The 17,844-nt window shown below is 43.8% G+C and overlaps 2 protein-coding genes across 2 annotated transcripts; both read right to left on the bottom strand.

The window, feature by feature from the left end:
- Nucleotides 1-678: 678 nt before the first annotated feature.
- Nucleotides 679-5,034, bottom strand: LOC119218344 (germ cell-specific gene 1-like protein). Its single transcript, XM_037472710.2, has 5 exons — nucleotides 4,578-5,034; nucleotides 2,959-3,006; nucleotides 1,802-1,954; nucleotides 1,544-1,655; nucleotides 679-973 (listed from the first exon to the last, which is right to left on the bottom strand). Exons 1-5 carry the CDS (start codon nucleotides 4,864-4,866, stop codon nucleotides 679-681), a joined length of 897 nt encoding a protein of 298 aa, XP_037328607.1. The 5' UTR covers nucleotides 4,867-5,034.
- A 3,900-nt stretch (nucleotides 5,035-8,934) lies between these two features.
- On the bottom strand, nucleotides 8,935-17,638 carry sec23b (SEC23 homolog B, coat complex II component). Its single transcript, XM_037472316.2, has 19 exons — nucleotides 17,439-17,638; nucleotides 15,788-16,015; nucleotides 15,469-15,526; nucleotides 15,294-15,380; nucleotides 14,768-15,004; nucleotides 14,574-14,656; nucleotides 14,323-14,467; nucleotides 13,238-13,396; nucleotides 12,991-13,106; nucleotides 12,713-12,836; nucleotides 12,468-12,548; nucleotides 12,273-12,362; nucleotides 11,890-11,996; nucleotides 11,505-11,658; nucleotides 11,257-11,334; nucleotides 10,977-11,138; nucleotides 10,795-10,881; nucleotides 10,417-10,638; nucleotides 8,935-9,872 (listed from the first exon to the last, which is right to left on the bottom strand). Exons 2-19 carry the CDS (start codon nucleotides 16,006-16,008, stop codon nucleotides 9,783-9,785), a joined length of 2,301 nt encoding a protein of 766 aa, XP_037328213.1. The 5' UTR covers nucleotides 16,009-16,015; nucleotides 17,439-17,638; the 3' UTR covers nucleotides 8,935-9,782.
- Between the last annotated feature and the right edge of the window lie 206 nt (nucleotides 17,639-17,844).

The raw sequence follows: 17,844 nt of genomic DNA, 5'->3' as shown, positions 1-17,844 counted from the left end.
AGGAACTTTCATTTTTTCAATTCTTGCGGCGTCTCTGAGCACCACAGTCCCCTCACAGACTTACTTCCCTGCAGCAGGGGTCAGACCGTCTGCCCCTCTCGGTCCCGGTTCCAATGGGTCTCCCTTTCCTCCAGCGGGGGGGGAGTGGGGGGTCCAGCAGCGAGGTGTCGACTCCCAGCTTCTGATGAACCATTATTATTTCATCTGATTCCACACACAATCTGTCACGGTGGACCCAATTTAAGATTGAGAAGAACTACTTCAAAAAAGCCAGTCTACTTGCCGATGGTCTTGTTTAGTCATGTAAAGTGATACAGAGGTTATTGATGTTTCATAACGGGTGAAAAGCTCCTCACAATGACTTCAATAAGGCTATTAGCGTCTGAGAGGCCCTCGCTCTATTTCTACCGGGACACATGGCGTTTTCTTTTAATTCTACATTGTGCTGGGTTACACAAACCGGGAGATTAGCTCATGTCCACTTTTCCCAGTTGAATCTGTTTGACCCAAAATTAAGGCAGTAAAACAGGAGATGACGATGCTTCCTGAAATCCAATCAGCTGTTTATCCCTAAATTGAATGCCGACCACATACGGACAACAACCATCCATCAAGCTGCCACCCTGCAGGCGAAGCCACACTCCCCCCCCCCCCCCCCCCCCCCCCCCCTCGCCCCGCTCAGCACTGCTCCTCCCCCAAAGATGCTGCAATGTCACTCAGATCCAGAGAGTCAGCTGGTATGGGAGTTTTCCTGCCACTCTTCGGGGTCTGGCTGGAGTAAACCTCCACAGATTTGGAGATAGAGTGCAATGAACATTCCCGGAAATGTCCGAAAGCCTCTCGTGCGCGCTCCTCGCGTATGCTTTGTTCGAAGGTCTTGCGTTTGTGCCTGAACTCGATGACGGTCTTCGTGTAGGAGTTGAGTGTGGTGACCGATGCGCCCATGCAGCAGGTGAAGGAGGCCCAGGCCATGCTGAAAACAGACCAAAAAAAGGGATGAATCCACTTTGAAATTCTGCATGGGGTGAAAAGCGCTGAGTCCTCTCTAAGGACAGAATTCAGGATGCGTTTGGACATTTCCTTCCCTCGCTATTTTTGTTTTGCAGAGATTTGTGTGAACCACTTTAAATCCTCGTGCTCCCCTCAAGCCATACCGGCCCACATGGGAGATCGGACTATCATCGTCTTATGTATTTTTCATGAGTTCTGGTTAAAGCCCACAAAAGGTCGAGAATTGTTTAGCCCCCAAAGCAAATTGTCAGCATCCTGTGGTGTGCATATTGTAAGGGAGTGAAATGTCATCTCTTTATGCAATTCCAATCACGCCTGTATTGGGGCTTTGGACACCAAAGCCTAATCCTGCCATAACATGAGAGCTTTGGGATGTTTTCATTAGACAGTGACGGAGGAGTGAGAGCACAGCTAAGATTCCACTATTTGAGGCCGCTGCCGGCAGTACGGAATCCCTCATCTGGTCTCTGCGAATGGGTGAGATCGCTGGACCTTATTTATAGAGCATTGTGCGAAATTATAACTGTCATACCAGAAGGACCAGCCGTAGTCCCAGTTGTAGGGCCTCCAATCAGGCGGGCCGAGGCTGACCGTGACCTGGAAGACCTGCGTGTACATCACATGAGCCACCATGCCCAGAAGACCTTAAGTAACGCACACAATATGTAGGTGGTTAGAGGCTGCATGGCGGGTGGTTCAAATACGAAATGTACACAAATAACTCTTCAGCAGGTTGGACCATCTGTTTCCACCAGCCTCTGGGTTGATGAACAAATGAAAGGCGACTGACCAGAGAGCACGGTGAAGACAGCGGCGAAGGCGTTGAGCTTAAGTCCGTCGATGACGTTGCTAGAGCGGACCAGGTCCAAACACATGAGGCTGAAGCCCACCACCAGCAGAACAATGTACAGCAACTCGGAAACCAGCGACAGCCACAGCATCCCTGCAGGAGGGGGCCCATTTCATTAATATCCACATATAACTTGGTGTTTTTACAATATGTTACAACAAGCCCATAGTCACTCTGAGTACGGAGTTTGATTGACAAGTCATTTTAAACATACTGCTGGTAAATAGACTCTAATTAAACTGATTTTTTTATATCATATAAATGTGGAATAAAAAAAGAGTCGGAGAGGTGGACTTTTAACATCCCAGTGGTTCACCCGGCATTAAATTGGGGCTGATGTTTCACGTCCAAGTTGTACAATGCAGAATTTCAAATGATGTCAGAGTGCTAAAATCTACTCCGAATCTTATTTAGCTTTCCAAAGAATCAAGCCAAGCTTAATCTCATCTCCATTGCAGTCTTCCTCTCATCTTTGATCCCATTGAACCATTTGACAGAGAGACAGGAAATGAGTATTTCTCAAACCATGGCGCAAAAATCTCAAACATCAAATGTGTGTGGCTGTATTTATGGCTCCGTGGTTTCATATTAAGTGAAAGTTAGCTGCTTATTAAATTTGGCACGTGGGAAGTCAGAGAAGAGGACCAAACATGGTGCCATGTAACACGTATGTATTTAACACACTTGGTCACATTCATCCTCCGTGTCTCCATTATCATTATAAAATGATCAGTGGGAATTGTATATCACACCTGGATCAATAGGTACAATTGTTTGGAAAATGAATACATTTGAAGTTGTAGGAGCAACCAATGACAATCAGATCATTAATATCGCAGCAAACGCATGTAAGTGGTGTAAATATGATGTAAAAAGTGATGCATCTGTCTGAGCAGAAGAGGAAGTTGCTATCATTTGATCATCAAAAACATGACAGTTTTTTTTTTCAGAAAGACCGAGATGTTGTTCCAGCCGTTGCACGTTGGTTCGTGAGAATACAACAAGCCGCTGTAACCCAAGTCAAGCAGCATTTAAATAGATCACACTAAATGGATTGTCATTGTTGGACCTCCTGATGATGAGCAGCCAACACTCACCTTTCTCTGAGGGTGGGGCCAAGTCGATGAAGCTTCTGCACATCTCGCCTACGGCAGAGAGACAACGTATTGTCAGAACTGGGCGGGATCTTTAGCCAAACAAGTAGCGAACTGAGAGAGGCCTAAGTCCAAGTCCTATGGAGCTATTGAATACATTGTATTCACACACCTGGACAGACATTGTATTCCAGGTTGTCCAGGTTGTGTGTTTTTCTGTATCGGCTTAGACCTCTTGGCCAATGACCAGACAGCAACAACAGAATCAGAGTTCACAAGTTGCAAGATGGATGAACAGAATGTTGAATAAGAGGCATATGTGTGGTGTCTGCTTAGCATCCGGCTCCTATTCTATTGAATTACAGACATTCTGAATGAGAGAAAAGAACACAGATATGATTCTGAAGAAGAAATAAAAAGAAAAGAGAGAGAGGGGGGGGAGAGAGACAGAGGGGGGGAGAGAGAGGGAGACACGGAGCGCCAGACCACAAAAAAAATTGGGGTTACAACTTATTGTAAGTCGCTTTGGATAAACGCGTCAGCTAAATGACATGTAATGTAATGTTCTGAGGACCTGCCACTGCTTTAGGGGACCTAATAGCAGCCCGTTTCAATCGAAATAAACGGGACGTAAATAACTAAACACATTCCAGGCAGATGCGCCGCTTCTTCCTTCAAGCACCGAGCAAAGTGTGTCGCTGGATTTGTGAAATGAACCCTTTAATCAGGTACAAGGAGGATGGCAACAGCTGTTTTGAGGAAAAACTCATCAAGGCCCCTGTTACATAATCCTTATTAACTCAAGCTGGCCTCGCACACTTGATGAGATGAACATGTGCTATGAGATCCTTCTTAAGTAATCTCCTCATTTAGTTCATTTTTAGTTTTAAGCATCATGAACATATTCATTATTAGCACAATATCCCCAAGCTATAATTGACTGAATTTGAAGTAGCCACATCAACCAGAGAGGATTAATCTGCCTTGGTCCCTCATTTGACCTCCTGTGAAGAAATGAAGCTCTACTAGGTATAATTCACGTTTCTCTTCCGTATGGCCGAAGCTGTGAAGCAATCACATTGTGCACCTACCAAAAGCTGCTCAGTCTCCCACTTAAGGCCCCAGAGTATCTGAATCTGTGTAGGAGGGCCTTCTTTCGGACTCTCTGTTTTTTACTCTGCATTGCATGCCAGATAAAAACCATCCCACCAGATTCCTGCAAGTCAGCGTATTAGGAAGGCGATGATCCCAAAAATTGTCATGAAAGGGAATCAAATGAATTGAGAGCTTCATTGTTGCAAAGAAAAGGAGCGAATGGGCAAATTGATTAACTGAAATTATTATTATTATCTTTGTTTATGTGAGGGATTGTGTTTTAAAAATGGGAATGGCCACTGGTTGTGTATGCTATGTCTGGTTGAGTAAACCGTGATGGTGATGACAATGGTCATCTATTCTGCTGTAATAATAAAGATAATAATAAAAAGTAGAACTCAAGTAAAATCAATTGCATCATTGACAATCAGCAGTGAAACAGCACATCAAAGCTTTTCAAAATGTCCTCATCAACGCTACCAATTAAGTAGACCCCCCCCCCGCATCCACACACGCGCTCCTCTTACTTTCATCGTGGATGTTCTCCGCGCACGACAGCCAGATGCCGGTGTGGAACTGGCGGAACAGGAAGCGGTCGTCCCCGGTCTCCCAGCTGTAGACCACCTTGTTGGGGTCCGTCTCGTTCACGCCGTAGTCGATGCACTGGTGGGTCCGCAGCTTGCTGCACTTGGGCTTCGGGACCCTCTGCGTCCCCACGCACCAGTAGGTCGTCGCGAACGCGGTGATTGAGAAGAAGAGGGCGAGGAGGTTCAAGCCGACGGACCACAGGCTCCGGCACTTGCGAGTGGTCTTCATTCTCCGCAGGGGGAAGGGGGCGGCGCGCGGGGGACCGAAAAGTTCATGGGTGCGAGTCAAGTGGAGAAGGCGCGCGCGCGCGGGTCCCGTTAGGCGCTCCACAGAGGACCGGACGTCTCCGTGGACGGATGCAGTCCGAACAACATTGAGATCAGCCGCGTGTCACTGTCCCATTGTGAGACCTTATTTTGTCACTACCCCCCCCCCTCCCCCCACACCACCACCACCACCACACCCCGCCTATAGGAGGCCCCGTTGTCAAAGGATTTAAGGCTGCCAATTGTGAGATTTTCTGATGATGCAGAATCGACCCCCCTCCTCTCTGTTAAGGATGCATCTCCACGCTCACAAGTTATCAACCAATATGTTAAGAACAGATGCAGCAGAGGTTTTAACACCAGCTGCTGCACAATAATTCAACTGCAGTTGAACTGAAATGAGAATTAAGGGAGTTTAAGGGTTCATTCTGAGAAAAGTTAGGAAGCATTGAGTTGGGGACACCAGAGATGAGTTACGTTCTATTTAAATACTTGGATATATTTATATCTTTGTTAAAAATGCTTTTCTTTTTCTGTTGTCCTTTTTTAAAAATCTCATCTTATTTTTGTTTATTTATTAAATGTGTGCAGTATGTGGAGAGCAACACAAGGGAACAACTGGAGTCAAATCCCATGCGCGTAAGCTGATTCTGACTCCAAAGTGGGGGAGATTTAGATCACTTCCTCTAAAGGCAAATAATAACTATTAGGCATTTAAGAGGTATAACTAAATGTGTAAAAATAGAGTCACAGCGAGGATGGTGAGCTTCTCCTGGTGACCACACACAAGTAGATGATCGGCAGCATGGTGAACACGTTCTAATCTGGACCGTGCTGGAGTGCACACACAACACACGTGTTGGCAGTGCAAAGACGTTTCCCGTGACTCCAGCGCTTCCTCTGTGTAAGTATTACTCACAAAAAAAACAGTGCCGCCTAAGCTTACGTGCCAACCCTATTTACAACCTCAGAGTGAATGAGGCCAGATAGGCCTGATATCTCTGTTACCTCAGCTGCACGCCTTAATGTCCAGCCCTGCGGAGGCTAAGCCGCTCTTCAACATGACTCTGAAAATGCACGAATCGGGCTGGCCGAAAACCAAAAAAAAGTGGGTCACATCGCTCCAGCTCTGAGGTCTTTGCACTGACTTCCTGACCAATGAACGAATTGACTAAAAAATCCTGCTGCTGGTTTTATAAAGCACCCGATGGTTCAGGGCCAAAATGCATTCCTTATCTGCTGCTATCTTTTAGAAACCATCACCGTTTGAGTCCGAACCAAACATGAAGAGGCAGCGTTTCCCTGCTCCTTGAATCTGGAAAAATCTCCCAGAATGCTGCATGTCTGCTGAGAATCAAAGCTGATTCAAAGACTTTTATGTTTGCGGCTGCCTGCGATTGAACCAGATTGAAGGATGTGGATCAGTTTCCTGCCGTTCTGCATTTTACCACAATATCTTTTTATCTTACGGCAGGGCAACTATTATTCTTGTTGTTAAATGTTTCAATGACTGTTTTAATTGAGGTTCTTAATTGATTTGAAATGTCCCCTTCTTTTGCCTTATGGATGGACCCTTTAATGTTTTTATGTGAAGCCCGTTGAATTGCGTTGAATTGTTGTTGCTGTGCAAATAAACCAAATACCACTGGTGTTAAAGCCTCCAAGTGGTCTTGAACGTGAAGGTTAACACGTTCAAGACCCGTTGAAAAGGTTCCAGGAGAAGAGCCACTGGAATACTGCCGGGTGAGTCATCGCGTCACCACGTCTGTGTGGAGCATCCCGACCATCGACACAACGCACAGCTTCAACCAGTGCCTTGTGTCCTGAAAACACCCAACTCTTTTCTTGCCAACAGTTGCCAAAGTCTTATTGAATATCAGCAGCACAAGTCAGAATCCTCGGTAAACACGACTGATGACTTTGACGAGGCCGGTGAGAATTTGTGGCGTTAATCTCTGCTCTTAAAGTCATTTTCTGCAGAGTGTGTGGGAATGAAATTACATTCGGCGTATCCACACAAAGCCTTTAGGAGTTCACTTGCCACATGCCAGAAGAGGCACAGAAACCACGCATCCGACTTTTTATGACATAATACAAATTACTCCATTCTTTACATTTAGCTCATCAATGATCCTGATCATTTCATTGTTGAGCACCAGGCTCTAAATTAACCAATTTGAATCTAGCTGTAATGGACTGAAACTGAACTGTTCACTTTTGTGGAACAATCTGAGGGTTCAGAATCATTTAAGCTCAGGTTAGCCTGGACCAGCCCTTAGTTAAGGTGCTAGAGGCCTCGGCTGCCGGGGGACTCCTCTCTCACTCTCACTCTCTCCTTCTACAATGATCCACGTTTCATTAATGCACATCACTAATTAATCTTCTTCCCTAGAGTGTTTTGTGCTTTCTTGCCTCGCTGCTCGCCATGGATTGCTGACTCCTGCCTGGCTGTGGACGCCTCTAACACCATTGATATTCCAATTTTTTGCACGTTATTGCGCTTCACTAACTTTGTTTCTTCCATGGAGTTTGTGTGCTTTCTCACCTCACAGGTTTCCATTGATCATGGCTCTATCTGGACCCCGTTCCTGCCTCCTTCAGATTTATAGAGTTTAGGAGGCTGGAGTCTTCGGCGCCGACCAAAACTACATGCAATCATATTCAGGAGTGTTTGCGTAGTTTTATTTTTACTCTGCAAATGAAGAAAACTTAAATAAAGTTAATAATACAGTAAATATGTAAATATTGCAATGTATTCATTAGTATGCTATGATTTGTTCTCTTTAAAGTTAGTTCTCATGGTTCTTTTTCTCTAAATTAAATGTAATGATGAAATCATCATTATAAAGATTACTATTACTACTACTATTCAAAAGGATGTGTTATTTCCTGATTAGGATACATCTAGGGCTGTGAGATTTCTTGGAATGTTTTTTGTACACAATATTAATACACATTCAGACTTCTTTTTAGCTAATTTAATTTAAATAGTAAAGGAACTTAAGTATTTTATGTATGGTATCCACGTCATCTGACTTCAGCCATGTTGGATTATTGCTATCGCATATTATATGTAGAAATATTACATAAGTTATTTGAGAAGGAAACAAAATACATTTCTCTGGCTGCTGGACTAGACCTGATCCATTAGGATTTGAGAAGATAAGACAACACATTTCCTTAAAGCTTTGCCTAAGCCGGGGAATCACATGGACATAAGAAAATAAGTGACAGAAATGACAATTTCTTTTGCTCCTCAGAACGTCATAGAACACGTGCAGCCGCACCCTCAACAGTTTGACACACAGATTAAAAAGCATGATTGCTTTCTTTTATGAGATAATTCCATATCCATGTATGGTATCACATCTCACACAGCTGCACTAAACTCGACTGAAAAATGCACAAACCTAAAAGGAGCCATTGGCATTGACGTCAAAACGGATTAAGAACCGTTGAATAGCATCCTTTTTTTGGCCTTGAACACCTTCCTCTAGAAGCCAATGTGGCTTCAAAGTTCACCAGTGTAAGGCCCAAGCTCTTGATAGACTTGACTTCAATTTGTACTTCAGTGACAAATTCTACTTAAAGCTGCTAAGAGTAGAATTTTCCTCTAAAGAGCCCCCCAGGATTAGTCTTGATAATCTGCCGTTCACTGATCCTCGAAATCATACTGTCTGGGTGCTGTGAAATCAGCTTAGTGACAGTAGATGGTGTGTGAGTAGTTTTATGATTGGGATTGCATGCCATGGAAGCATTATGTACAGTAGCAACAAACGGGGAAAAAAAAGACAATTGTTGAGGGAGAATGTCACTCGCAATCCGCACGGAGTGCCGTGGCACCTGCATGTCTAGGGTGTGCGAGGGTGAGTTTAAGGCCTCTCCGTCTGCTGCGCGCCACAGAACAGATGCCTGCTGGTGAACTGAGCATTTCTGGTTACCTCTGGGACTTCCATGTGAAAACACAGTGCACGAGTTTCTATATCTCGACGTGCCGGTGCAAGGACAGACCACACAGACAAAGTTTGTTTCCTGCCAAGAGGTCTTTATATGGATGGCAATAGGACTCCAGACAGGATCTAAATCAAACAACTGTCCCTTTAATTGAGACTTAACAGTATATAGAAGTTTGGTTGCAAAGACACTTGGGCAATCATTGGATGCAAAATACCAGATGGGGATGATGACTAAAATATACGGTGGCTTATAAAGTTAGACATCAATCTTAATGTTCATCATTGAAAGCTGAGTCGGTTGTGTTGATTCCTCAGAACATTAATCCTATTATTCAAGGGGAATTGTCTTGGAAAACACAGGTATAATCCATGTAGGATTCTCAATCTATATATATCAAATAGACTGATTAACAGGTCATCAGTGTGACGACCGACAAGCCCTGTGAACATTTCTTCAGAATTAGAAAGTACTATCATAATTTATTAATGAGAAAGTTATAAGTATATCATATATAGCTATAGACAAAGCAAACAAATACGAGCATTCTATTTAAACAGCAACTTTAACCCATTCTGATGCAGGAGACATACATTTATAGGACAGGACAAACAAAAATAAAACGAGAAATGATTGGTCTAATAATTCACCATGTTACATGTAATATCAAATATTATAAGAAAAAATGGATTTGATATTGCTTACATGGACTTTTTCACATTAGGAATGTGTTTCCCACCTTTTTTCAGTTCATTTTGTAGCATAAAGGTCATACTTTGCTCCATGAACGACACATTCTAGCAAGACAATAGAGGCGACTCTCTGTTTGTTAGTTTGTTTGTCAAACCCAAACAAACAGGGAAAGCAAATGTTAATGGATCCCGATTTCATGAACGTCTGATCACTTTGTGGTTCCACAGACGTCTACGCAGAGCTAGAAACTGCCAGTTTCTTCAAGTGGTCCATGAAGACCTGCAAGCTGACGTCATCTGTGAGAATTGGGGCACCAGTCTCCTACAGATGCACAAGAAGAAAATTAGACAAAAATCATTACTCTGATCCCACGATCAGTTTTAGTAGTGCAACTGGTTAATCACTAATCACTTATGGAGGGCCTGGTTCTCTTGATAACCTCATTGTTGGACAGCTGGTGGATGTAATCACAGCGTTTATGAACAGCGGGGTTGGGTTCTTAACGTGGGAAATAAGAGATTCATGCTATTCAATCAGCTTTAAATCTCCCATCATTTATTTTATTTAGAGGTTAGCAAATCCAAGACCTGTATTTTTAGGGCAGTTCCCTTTTCCCCTGAGGGGTACGGACAATTTTGGTGGTATTTATTTGGAAGGAAACATAAAATGACAGATTTCTAAAAACTCATGAATTGTTGTTTTGTACTGATATGCTATGAAAGCACTGTAGAACACTGCAATTCATTTCAGCCCACGGACGCTGCATCGAGTGAAAATCCACTAACGTCTTTACAGAGTCTGCCTGAAGTGTCATTGACCTCTAAAAGCAATCATTCCGCATGTAGTAAGTTGTGGCTTATAGTACCTGTCCCCAGGCGTAGAGATTGTTGTGCGTCTGTGATGGGTTGACCTTCGAGAGCAGGAAGCGAGCCTGCGAGCCTCCGTGCTCTGTGTCAATGTAGCGCGGCATGGGGAAGCGTGTCTGCAGGATCTCCTGGGCATCATCCAGTGGCGCAAGCAGCAGCTGTTTGAAGTTCTCGTACTCAGCCATTTCCTGGTAGCCGGCCTTACGCCACTGCGCTATGGTCTGGAAACGACATGAACAATCACAGCGTTAAGAAATGCTTTGTGTATCGGCTAATGTGTCCTATCCTCCAATAAGACAGTAATGACCAACATGAACGTTTTTGGAATGAATCAAATGTTGTCCTGCTAGAGATTTAAATGAATGAAACCGTCTCACCTCTCCATGGTAAATAACCAACTGGAAGAAAGTGTCCATCAGCAGGATTCGATCGGGCAGGATACTGCTGCTGTCCAGGAGGACAGGCTGCGAAGAAACACACGTTGGAACAACTTATGAGACATTGGCACACAATGCGTGCTTACTGATCTTAACAACCGTGTGGAGAGTGCGTGGCTGACCTCTGGTGGTCCATGGAAGGAGTAGGAGTAGAGGATGGGCTGGATCATGATCAGGGACTGGGTCAGGTCCTGCCTCACAAAGTGGTGCCTGTAATAAGACGACTCATCGGGGCTGTTGTTGAAAACCTGCAGGAAGGGCGACCGCCGCAGATGGAACATGAACTGCAGGTGGAGGAGAGGAAAAAGTTAGTTATTCAAATACAAATTTGAGTTAGATCTGGAAAAATTAGTCATTATTATATATTCTATTTGAGAGGTTCCCAAGTGGGGACAGGTTCACCTGTGGGTAGAGCGACAGAGACTCCGACAGTTTGAAGGAGGTGGGATCGTCTTTGTTGAACTGGCCAAACTTCTGACACTGAAACCGTGGGAGACAAAAACATTGTTCAAATGTTGTACATTGCCCTAACGTAACCCAGCACATCATACGTAAGCAACCAGGTCACTATTATTAAAAACACAAAAGGCCAAACAATGCCAACAATACACAGTTGTCGTCACTAACGCAGGTATGTAGGCGTCACTCACCAGGCGGATGAGCTGCCTGTCGAGCCAACGCAGGACATCGGGTCCCTCCTCCGACTCGGCTCTGAAGACTCCAAGGCGAGCCATGAGCACTGCGGCAGCTTCCTGGTCAAACGACGACTCGATGTGCTGAATTTGGGACTGTGCATCCGCCCAGCTGAGGCGGGGACAGGAAGAAAAGGAAGGAGGAGAGGTGCGGGTTAGTGTAGGTGTGGTGGGAATGACGTATGCACACGGCTTTGGAAATGTTCCAGTACATCACTATCTAACACTTCTAGGTCCATAATGTGGATATTTAGTGGACAGCCTTTACTGCAAAATAACTTAGCTTGTTAATAGCAATAAGAATAATAATGTTCTAGGTTGACATTGGAGGAGGCTTTCTTACTTCCTTGCGATGGTAGTGACCCGTATCCTCCTCTGTGTGTTGGAGTGCTGGTACTGGGTTACAAACTGGATCGCCCCTCGGCCGCCTTGAGGGACTGGTGCATTGTGCTACACACACACACACAAAACATTAAGGAGCCAGTAAGATCACTATTGTCAAACACCTCGCTTTTAACAAGCTTGATAAAAATGTTTTCTACCAAAAGGAAAACATCACAAACAGAAGCTAATGTTTAAAGTAATTAATTAAACAAAACCTTAATTACATTACAATTATTCACTTGGTTGATGGTATTAGTGGGTGACTTAAATAGTAATTAACGGTAGCCCCATCAGAGATCACAAAAGGTTCAGGCTGGTTTTATGTTTTTTCATTTTCTTTACCTGATTCACCACTTCAAAAAAAATGCCCAAAGTAGTGGAGGGGTTGAGGCCGCACACTTTCCACTGGTTCGTACCACCAATGCCCATCTCCTACAGATGACAGAACATATTGTGTTGGGTGCCAATAAACAAAAGCTCTCAGAGAACAATTCAAATGCTTGAAGGAAGGAATCTGACTCGCGGGAAGCGACTTACAGTCTCTGAAACACAAGAGCCCTTTGAGTTGAGTGAAACACACGGTCCAATGGACCCGCAGACCTTCACCTCCCTTGATGTCTACAGAGACAGGCAGACACACAACATAAGTATGCAAGTACAGATCGATTTTGTGCTCTTAAAAAAAGAATAATAATTAAGTTTAAACGATAAACACAAGCCTTCTTGTCAAGAAGCAAACAATGATATTCATTATGATTCCGATGACTCAGTCACTTCTTTACCTTGATTTCCAGGACACCACCAAAGGCCATGCGGAAATCTCCATTGAGGTCCTTGCTGAAGACTCTTTGGAAGGTCTGCTTGAACAGGGAGGTGTTGAAGGAGTCTCCCATAACAATGTGCCCCCTGAGAATAGATTAAAACCAATTGTTTAGAAATCCCATTTTTTGTAGTAAAACAGTAAAAAAAAAAAAAGAATGAAAAAAATAATTAACACATCCCTTTGACAGTTTGACTAATATAATCCCACACCCTAAATAATTAAACAGTGCTGACGTACCCGGTAAGATTAGATAAGCACTTCATCTCGAGCAGTCCCGTCTGGTCCAGGGCACAGGCGTAGATGTCAATACAATGGCCATTTACTGCAGAGCGGTTGGCCATGGCTTCATAGTACTGTGACACAAAAAACATGACATGAGGAACTAATGGCAGTAACCATAAATGAAGTGTGTTGAGTGCTAAATGCATTTGACTTGTTGCTTTTTGGGGGGGTTGAAAACAACACCAGAAAAGCTGTTGCCTACCTTGGTGGCTTTCTTCAGATGGCGAGCGTTGTCTTTCTGGATGTCATGCCAGGAACGAATGGGGGTTTTCAGCTCGTCTCCCACCACCATGCCTGGGCCTTGAGTGGGGGGCCCACCGATGAACAGCATCACACGAGCCCCTGTGTTGGGGAATGTACCCTGAGGATAAAGAGAGGAATAAAGACTCTTAAACAAGGCGCTGGCTTGAAAGTATAAAAAAATAGACATGATTGTCGTTTGCGTTCTATAAGGAGTGTCAGGGTCAAGGGTCATGAGTTACTAGCAGTTAAAAACAGTTAGGAGGAGTTCTTTTGATTGGATAATTTAAAAATCAAAAATCCAATATTTAGTGTGCCGTCTCAAGATTACAAACCCTAGCTCTGACTGTATGTATTTATAGAGAGTATCACAAGTCTGACTTTTGGTTTTAAGGAATCAGTTTTGAGAGCCAACCTCACAGCCAACACTAACACAACTAACTATGTAGTCCAGGAGTCCGGCAAAGTCAGAGAAGTTGACCTTTGGAAGTAGTCACAAAGCCACTGAAATCAGCTTTAAAGTAGCACTCAATCAGGGATTCATTTATAGAAAAAGGGACAAAGTGTACTCATACACAGACAACAATCAAATAAATAAGTGGTGGATTCTAAACACTTTGTGCAGTTCTACTGTTGATGTAAAACAGCTCATCCATCAAGTCGAATGTCTCTTGAACAATCCGTCCACCTGGAGTTACCGAAAGAACCAAATGTATTCTAATCAAGCCTCATCTCTCCTATCTGCTGAAGGGGAGCACGGCAGGGGAACGCTTCGTTGCATCAGTTATATAACCACTTAGATTAGCTGGAGGGTGGAGAGGATAATGATGGTGAAGGAAAGCGACAGAAGGTAAACAAGGAACAGGCCTTTGACCTGACAAAGCTCATGTGGCAAAATGCTATTTCGAAGGCCAAAGTTCAGGTTACAGAATTACAACTTAATAGTATCCAGAAAAGAAGGGGACAGGTAAGCTACTCATACGTATTATTTGAGTTCCACTGTGTGTACAGTATTATTCTGGGCTTCTGCATGTGTGTTTACTATACCTCCAGCAGGCCGACAGCAACTGTCAGCGCAACGCCGGTTGAGCGGAGCGGCCGTTTGCCCTGAGGAACTGGCCACGGGTCCCTCTGAAGCTCACCCAGCAGGTCTGTCAGATTCATATCAACTCTGTGAACGGGCTGAAGGAACCTGTATTCCAAGACAAACAGAGACTTGAACACACAAGGAAAAGCTGGGAGTGAAGTTCATTACTCTTGGAAGCCGCTAGCGTTAAAGTATTAATGCTTCTCTTTACCTGCAGGAAGCGCCGGCATCCTGAGGTGCCAGAGGGCGACCTTGTTGTGCTGATGCTGCTGGTTTTGTTAACCCAAGCATCTCCTGAAACACACACCAAGAAAAAAAAGAAACTGTTAATAATATTGGCTTTTCACTTGTGAATCTCTAAATTTGTGTCATTTCAAAATTGTCATTTCTTTGCTGCGAACCAACCTGGATTTGTTTGGAGGAGAGGTCTTTGGTGCCCCTGAACACGTAGCTCTTGGCGATCCCCTCACAGCTGAGCTCGTGAACCTGAACCATACGCCCGAATGTGATGAGGCCCACCAGGGCATTGGGGGGCAGCAGGCTGAGCGACATCTGGAGGGACTCCTTGAGGGCCTGAAGGTCCTCTTCCTCCAAACAGGTATCCACAACGTAAAGGAAGATCAGAGGGGCCGTGGTTCCTCGCTGTGAATAGGAGAGAGAAGGAAAGTTACATTCTGCTGAAATCACAAGTTCAGTGTCATACTTTCACTAGTAGAGACAATAATATTAATTTCGAAATTCACATGTGTTTGCCAAAATAGAAGTCAGGCCTAAGTTGTCTGGAAAGGTGAAGCTGTCTGCATCCCTTCAATCATTGTAACACATCAAAACACGACATCATTCTGACAAATATGTTTCACTAATAACATGGATCCCAGTTGCTGAGTTCAAGGCCTTATTTTCTCATTAAGACATGCATGTAGTTATTTACCTGTACTATGTACTCAATGGTAGAGAACTGAGGCATAAGTTCCGCTGGCTGGTTCACTTCTGATATGCCTGCATAAGAGGGAGGGAACTGCAGAGACACAATACCAGATTAACAACCTCAATAAAAGAATGCAGCGAGTCCAAATCATCGATGTTACATGAACATCTGTACTTACGGGGTTTCTCTGAAAGCAGAAGTTGCACGCCCATATTTTTGCTCTGTAGTCAACTTGACTGTGAAGTAGTGAGCAAAAGAATCGGGTTAGGGGAGCACCCATTTGGGAAGAACGTGAATATGACTGATAGTGGGCTACATATGCCCATCTGAGATGGTTAAACACAGATCTTCCGTAAAAAAAGATGGCAAAAAGATTCCATATGTTGAAATAAAAAAAGTCTGAATTCTCAAATTCTTGCGTTTGATAACTTGTCATTAAAACAAACAAAAAGCAATGTATATCTGTGAGCAGGGGCATCATTTCCTATTGGACTCACCATAGGGGGTTCAGCACTGCCTTACAGTTGGCCCGACTGCATAGAACCGGTTCGTACTGGACTGGTGGAAGGTCGGGCCTCTCCTTGAGAGGTGTGAAGAGACAGGAGACTGGGACCACGAGCCTGGTGGCCTCCAGCCGGCTGGAGGGCCAGAGGTTCCAGCTGAATCGCACCCCGTCCCTGTCCTCGTTCTGTTGGATGAACTCCTGGTAGGACGCCATCGCTGAGCTTCAGCAGAGAACGAGCACGACAGATCACAGTGAGTTTTGAAAGGTCCGACAGAAGAACTGGATGTAGTCCCTGTGACAACGGCAAGTTTCTACTCTCCGCTGGCGGCAGCGAGCCAGTCTTTATTCAGACGCTCTTTTCCCTCCCACACTGAAATACGCAGATGCTAAAAACCATGACGCACAAAGGCGTCACTACAAATCCTGAAAAGCGTGTTTTTGTATAGAGGATTCCAAAGACTATTTTAGGCAACACCTTTATTGGCGTATGTTAGGGAGGCGTCACACCTTTGTAGCATTTTTTCCCACCGTTATCAAAGGGACCGCATGTTTCCGGGGCGACACAATAGTATTTCAGCAGGGTAAAAAAAAAAGACTAAATTAGAACTAACAATATTTTGTTGTCAGCCAAGCATAAGATTACAATGCGATTTGTCAGACAACTGTGTAAAATATGTAATAACTACTTGAGGGATGCCGTTTTAGTTGAACATTTCCATTGACCCTTTGCAGGTCAAACATTAAGATATGAATAAATTATTGTTGAGAACAAATTATTTATTTTGCTTCAATAGACTAATCCAAATTTGACACCCACATTCACACTAATAGTTTTACCCTGAAATAAGTAATAACTAAATAATAATACAGTACCTTTAAAATCAAGAGTTTATAAAGTTATTTGGGCAGCAACAGTAAAAACAATAATTACAATAACAGAAAGAACAAAAGCTATATTTAAAAAAAATGCATTATTTGTGCCTCTTAATAATTATTGTAATATAACGTCTAACAATCCTTCCATTATTTATTATTGATGAATCATTAAAACCATGTTGTATGTCCTCCTTGAAATTTTCTTTGAGATTTGGACCAACCAAGCAACTTAAAAACATTGCTTTTAGAAGATGAATGCAAGTATAAACTTTGTGACTTAATGAACCACATCCACGGTGGTTCTGAGCCTCTCTGCCCGTGTGTGATGAAGGGGGCGTGGGGTTGATTTTATTGGCAGTATCCGTAAAGTTATTTGATGTTTCACCCCTTTTGCTACAAGCTACAATGGAATCTTTAAACTGTGGAAAGAAACACTGCTTTTTTCCATCTTTTACAACGGTTCAGCTTTACGTTAGATAACGCAGGCCACGTATCATTCCTGATGGACACACCGGTGAAGGTTAAGACACTTAAAAGGCAGTGAAAGGCATTAAAAAAAACACAAAAAACAGTGTTGACGGTGAGTCTATAACGGTGCACGTTAGCGTTAATCGTCGTTGCCAAATTATTCTACGTTGCCGTCACTCAAACCCCTAAAAACCAACGATTAGTTGCGTGCTAGCTAACGGAATGTAGCATTAAGCCGCTTCCTGTCCCTTTTGAATGGAACCGGCCTGCTGTCGAGCAAAGTTAGCTCGAGTCCTTACCTTTTATTTCAGGTTGGCCTCGAGGCTAGACACGGGCAAAGTGGTCCGTTGTGTTCAAAATAATTTATGGCACTTTAAGATGAAAGCAGGCGGATGCAGGGGACAAAATTGCGAAGATGAGGGGATCACTCGCTAACAGGCGGCCCTTGCGCTTCACTAAAATGACGTGTTACTCTACGTTGAGGCGTCTCCTATTGGCTTCTCTCTCTGCGACGTCGGCAGGGCGTGCTGCGCATGTCTAAAGGCTGAGGGTAAGCATGGGAAATGTAGTTTATATTGTTGGGGTAGCGCAACGTCGATGTTAGCCCTGAGGGCGTAGTAAGGGAGTTGCAAAAATGTATTGGATTATGTATTTTTTGTAGTGTAATGACGTGCCACTGTTTTTTTTCTCACTCTTTTCTATCTC

This window comes from Pungitius pungitius, chromosome 9, assembly GCF_949316345.1.
Source record: "Pungitius pungitius chromosome 9, fPunPun2.1, whole genome shotgun sequence".
In the NCBI taxonomy this organism is placed as follows: domain Eukaryota; kingdom Metazoa; phylum Chordata; class Actinopteri; order Perciformes; family Gasterosteidae; genus Pungitius; species Pungitius pungitius.
Note: the sequence above shows the minus strand (reverse complement) of the source record. Positions and strands in the feature narration are given on the sequence as shown.

Excerpts from the sequence above, each read along its gene's own strand:
- sec23b (XM_037472316.2), bottom strand. The coding sequence starts at position 16,008 with ATGGCGTCCTACCAGGAGTTCATCCAACAGAACGAGGACAGGGACGGG. Across the intron at positions 15,381-15,468 it reads TCTGCTTTCAGAGAAACCCC|TTCCCTCCCTCTTATGCAGG; the intron begins GTAAGTACAGAT and ends GTGTCTCTGCAG. Across the intron at positions 10,882-10,976 it reads CCTTCCATGGACCACCAGAG|CCTGTCCTCCTGGACAGCAG; the intron begins GTCAGCCACGCA and ends GTTTCTTCGCAG.
- LOC119218344 (XM_037472710.2), bottom strand. The coding sequence starts at position 4,866 with ATGAAGACCACTCGCAAGTGCCGGAGCCTGTGGTCCGTCGGCTTGAAC. Across the intron at positions 3,007-4,577 it reads GGAGAACATCCACGATGAAA|GCGAGATGTGCAGAAGCTTC; the intron begins GTAAGAGGAGCG and ends TCTCTGCCGTAG. Across the intron at positions 1,656-1,801 it reads TGTCTTCACCGTGCTCTCTG|GTCTTCTGGGCATGGTGGCT; the intron begins GTCAGTCGCCTT and ends GCGTTACTTAAG.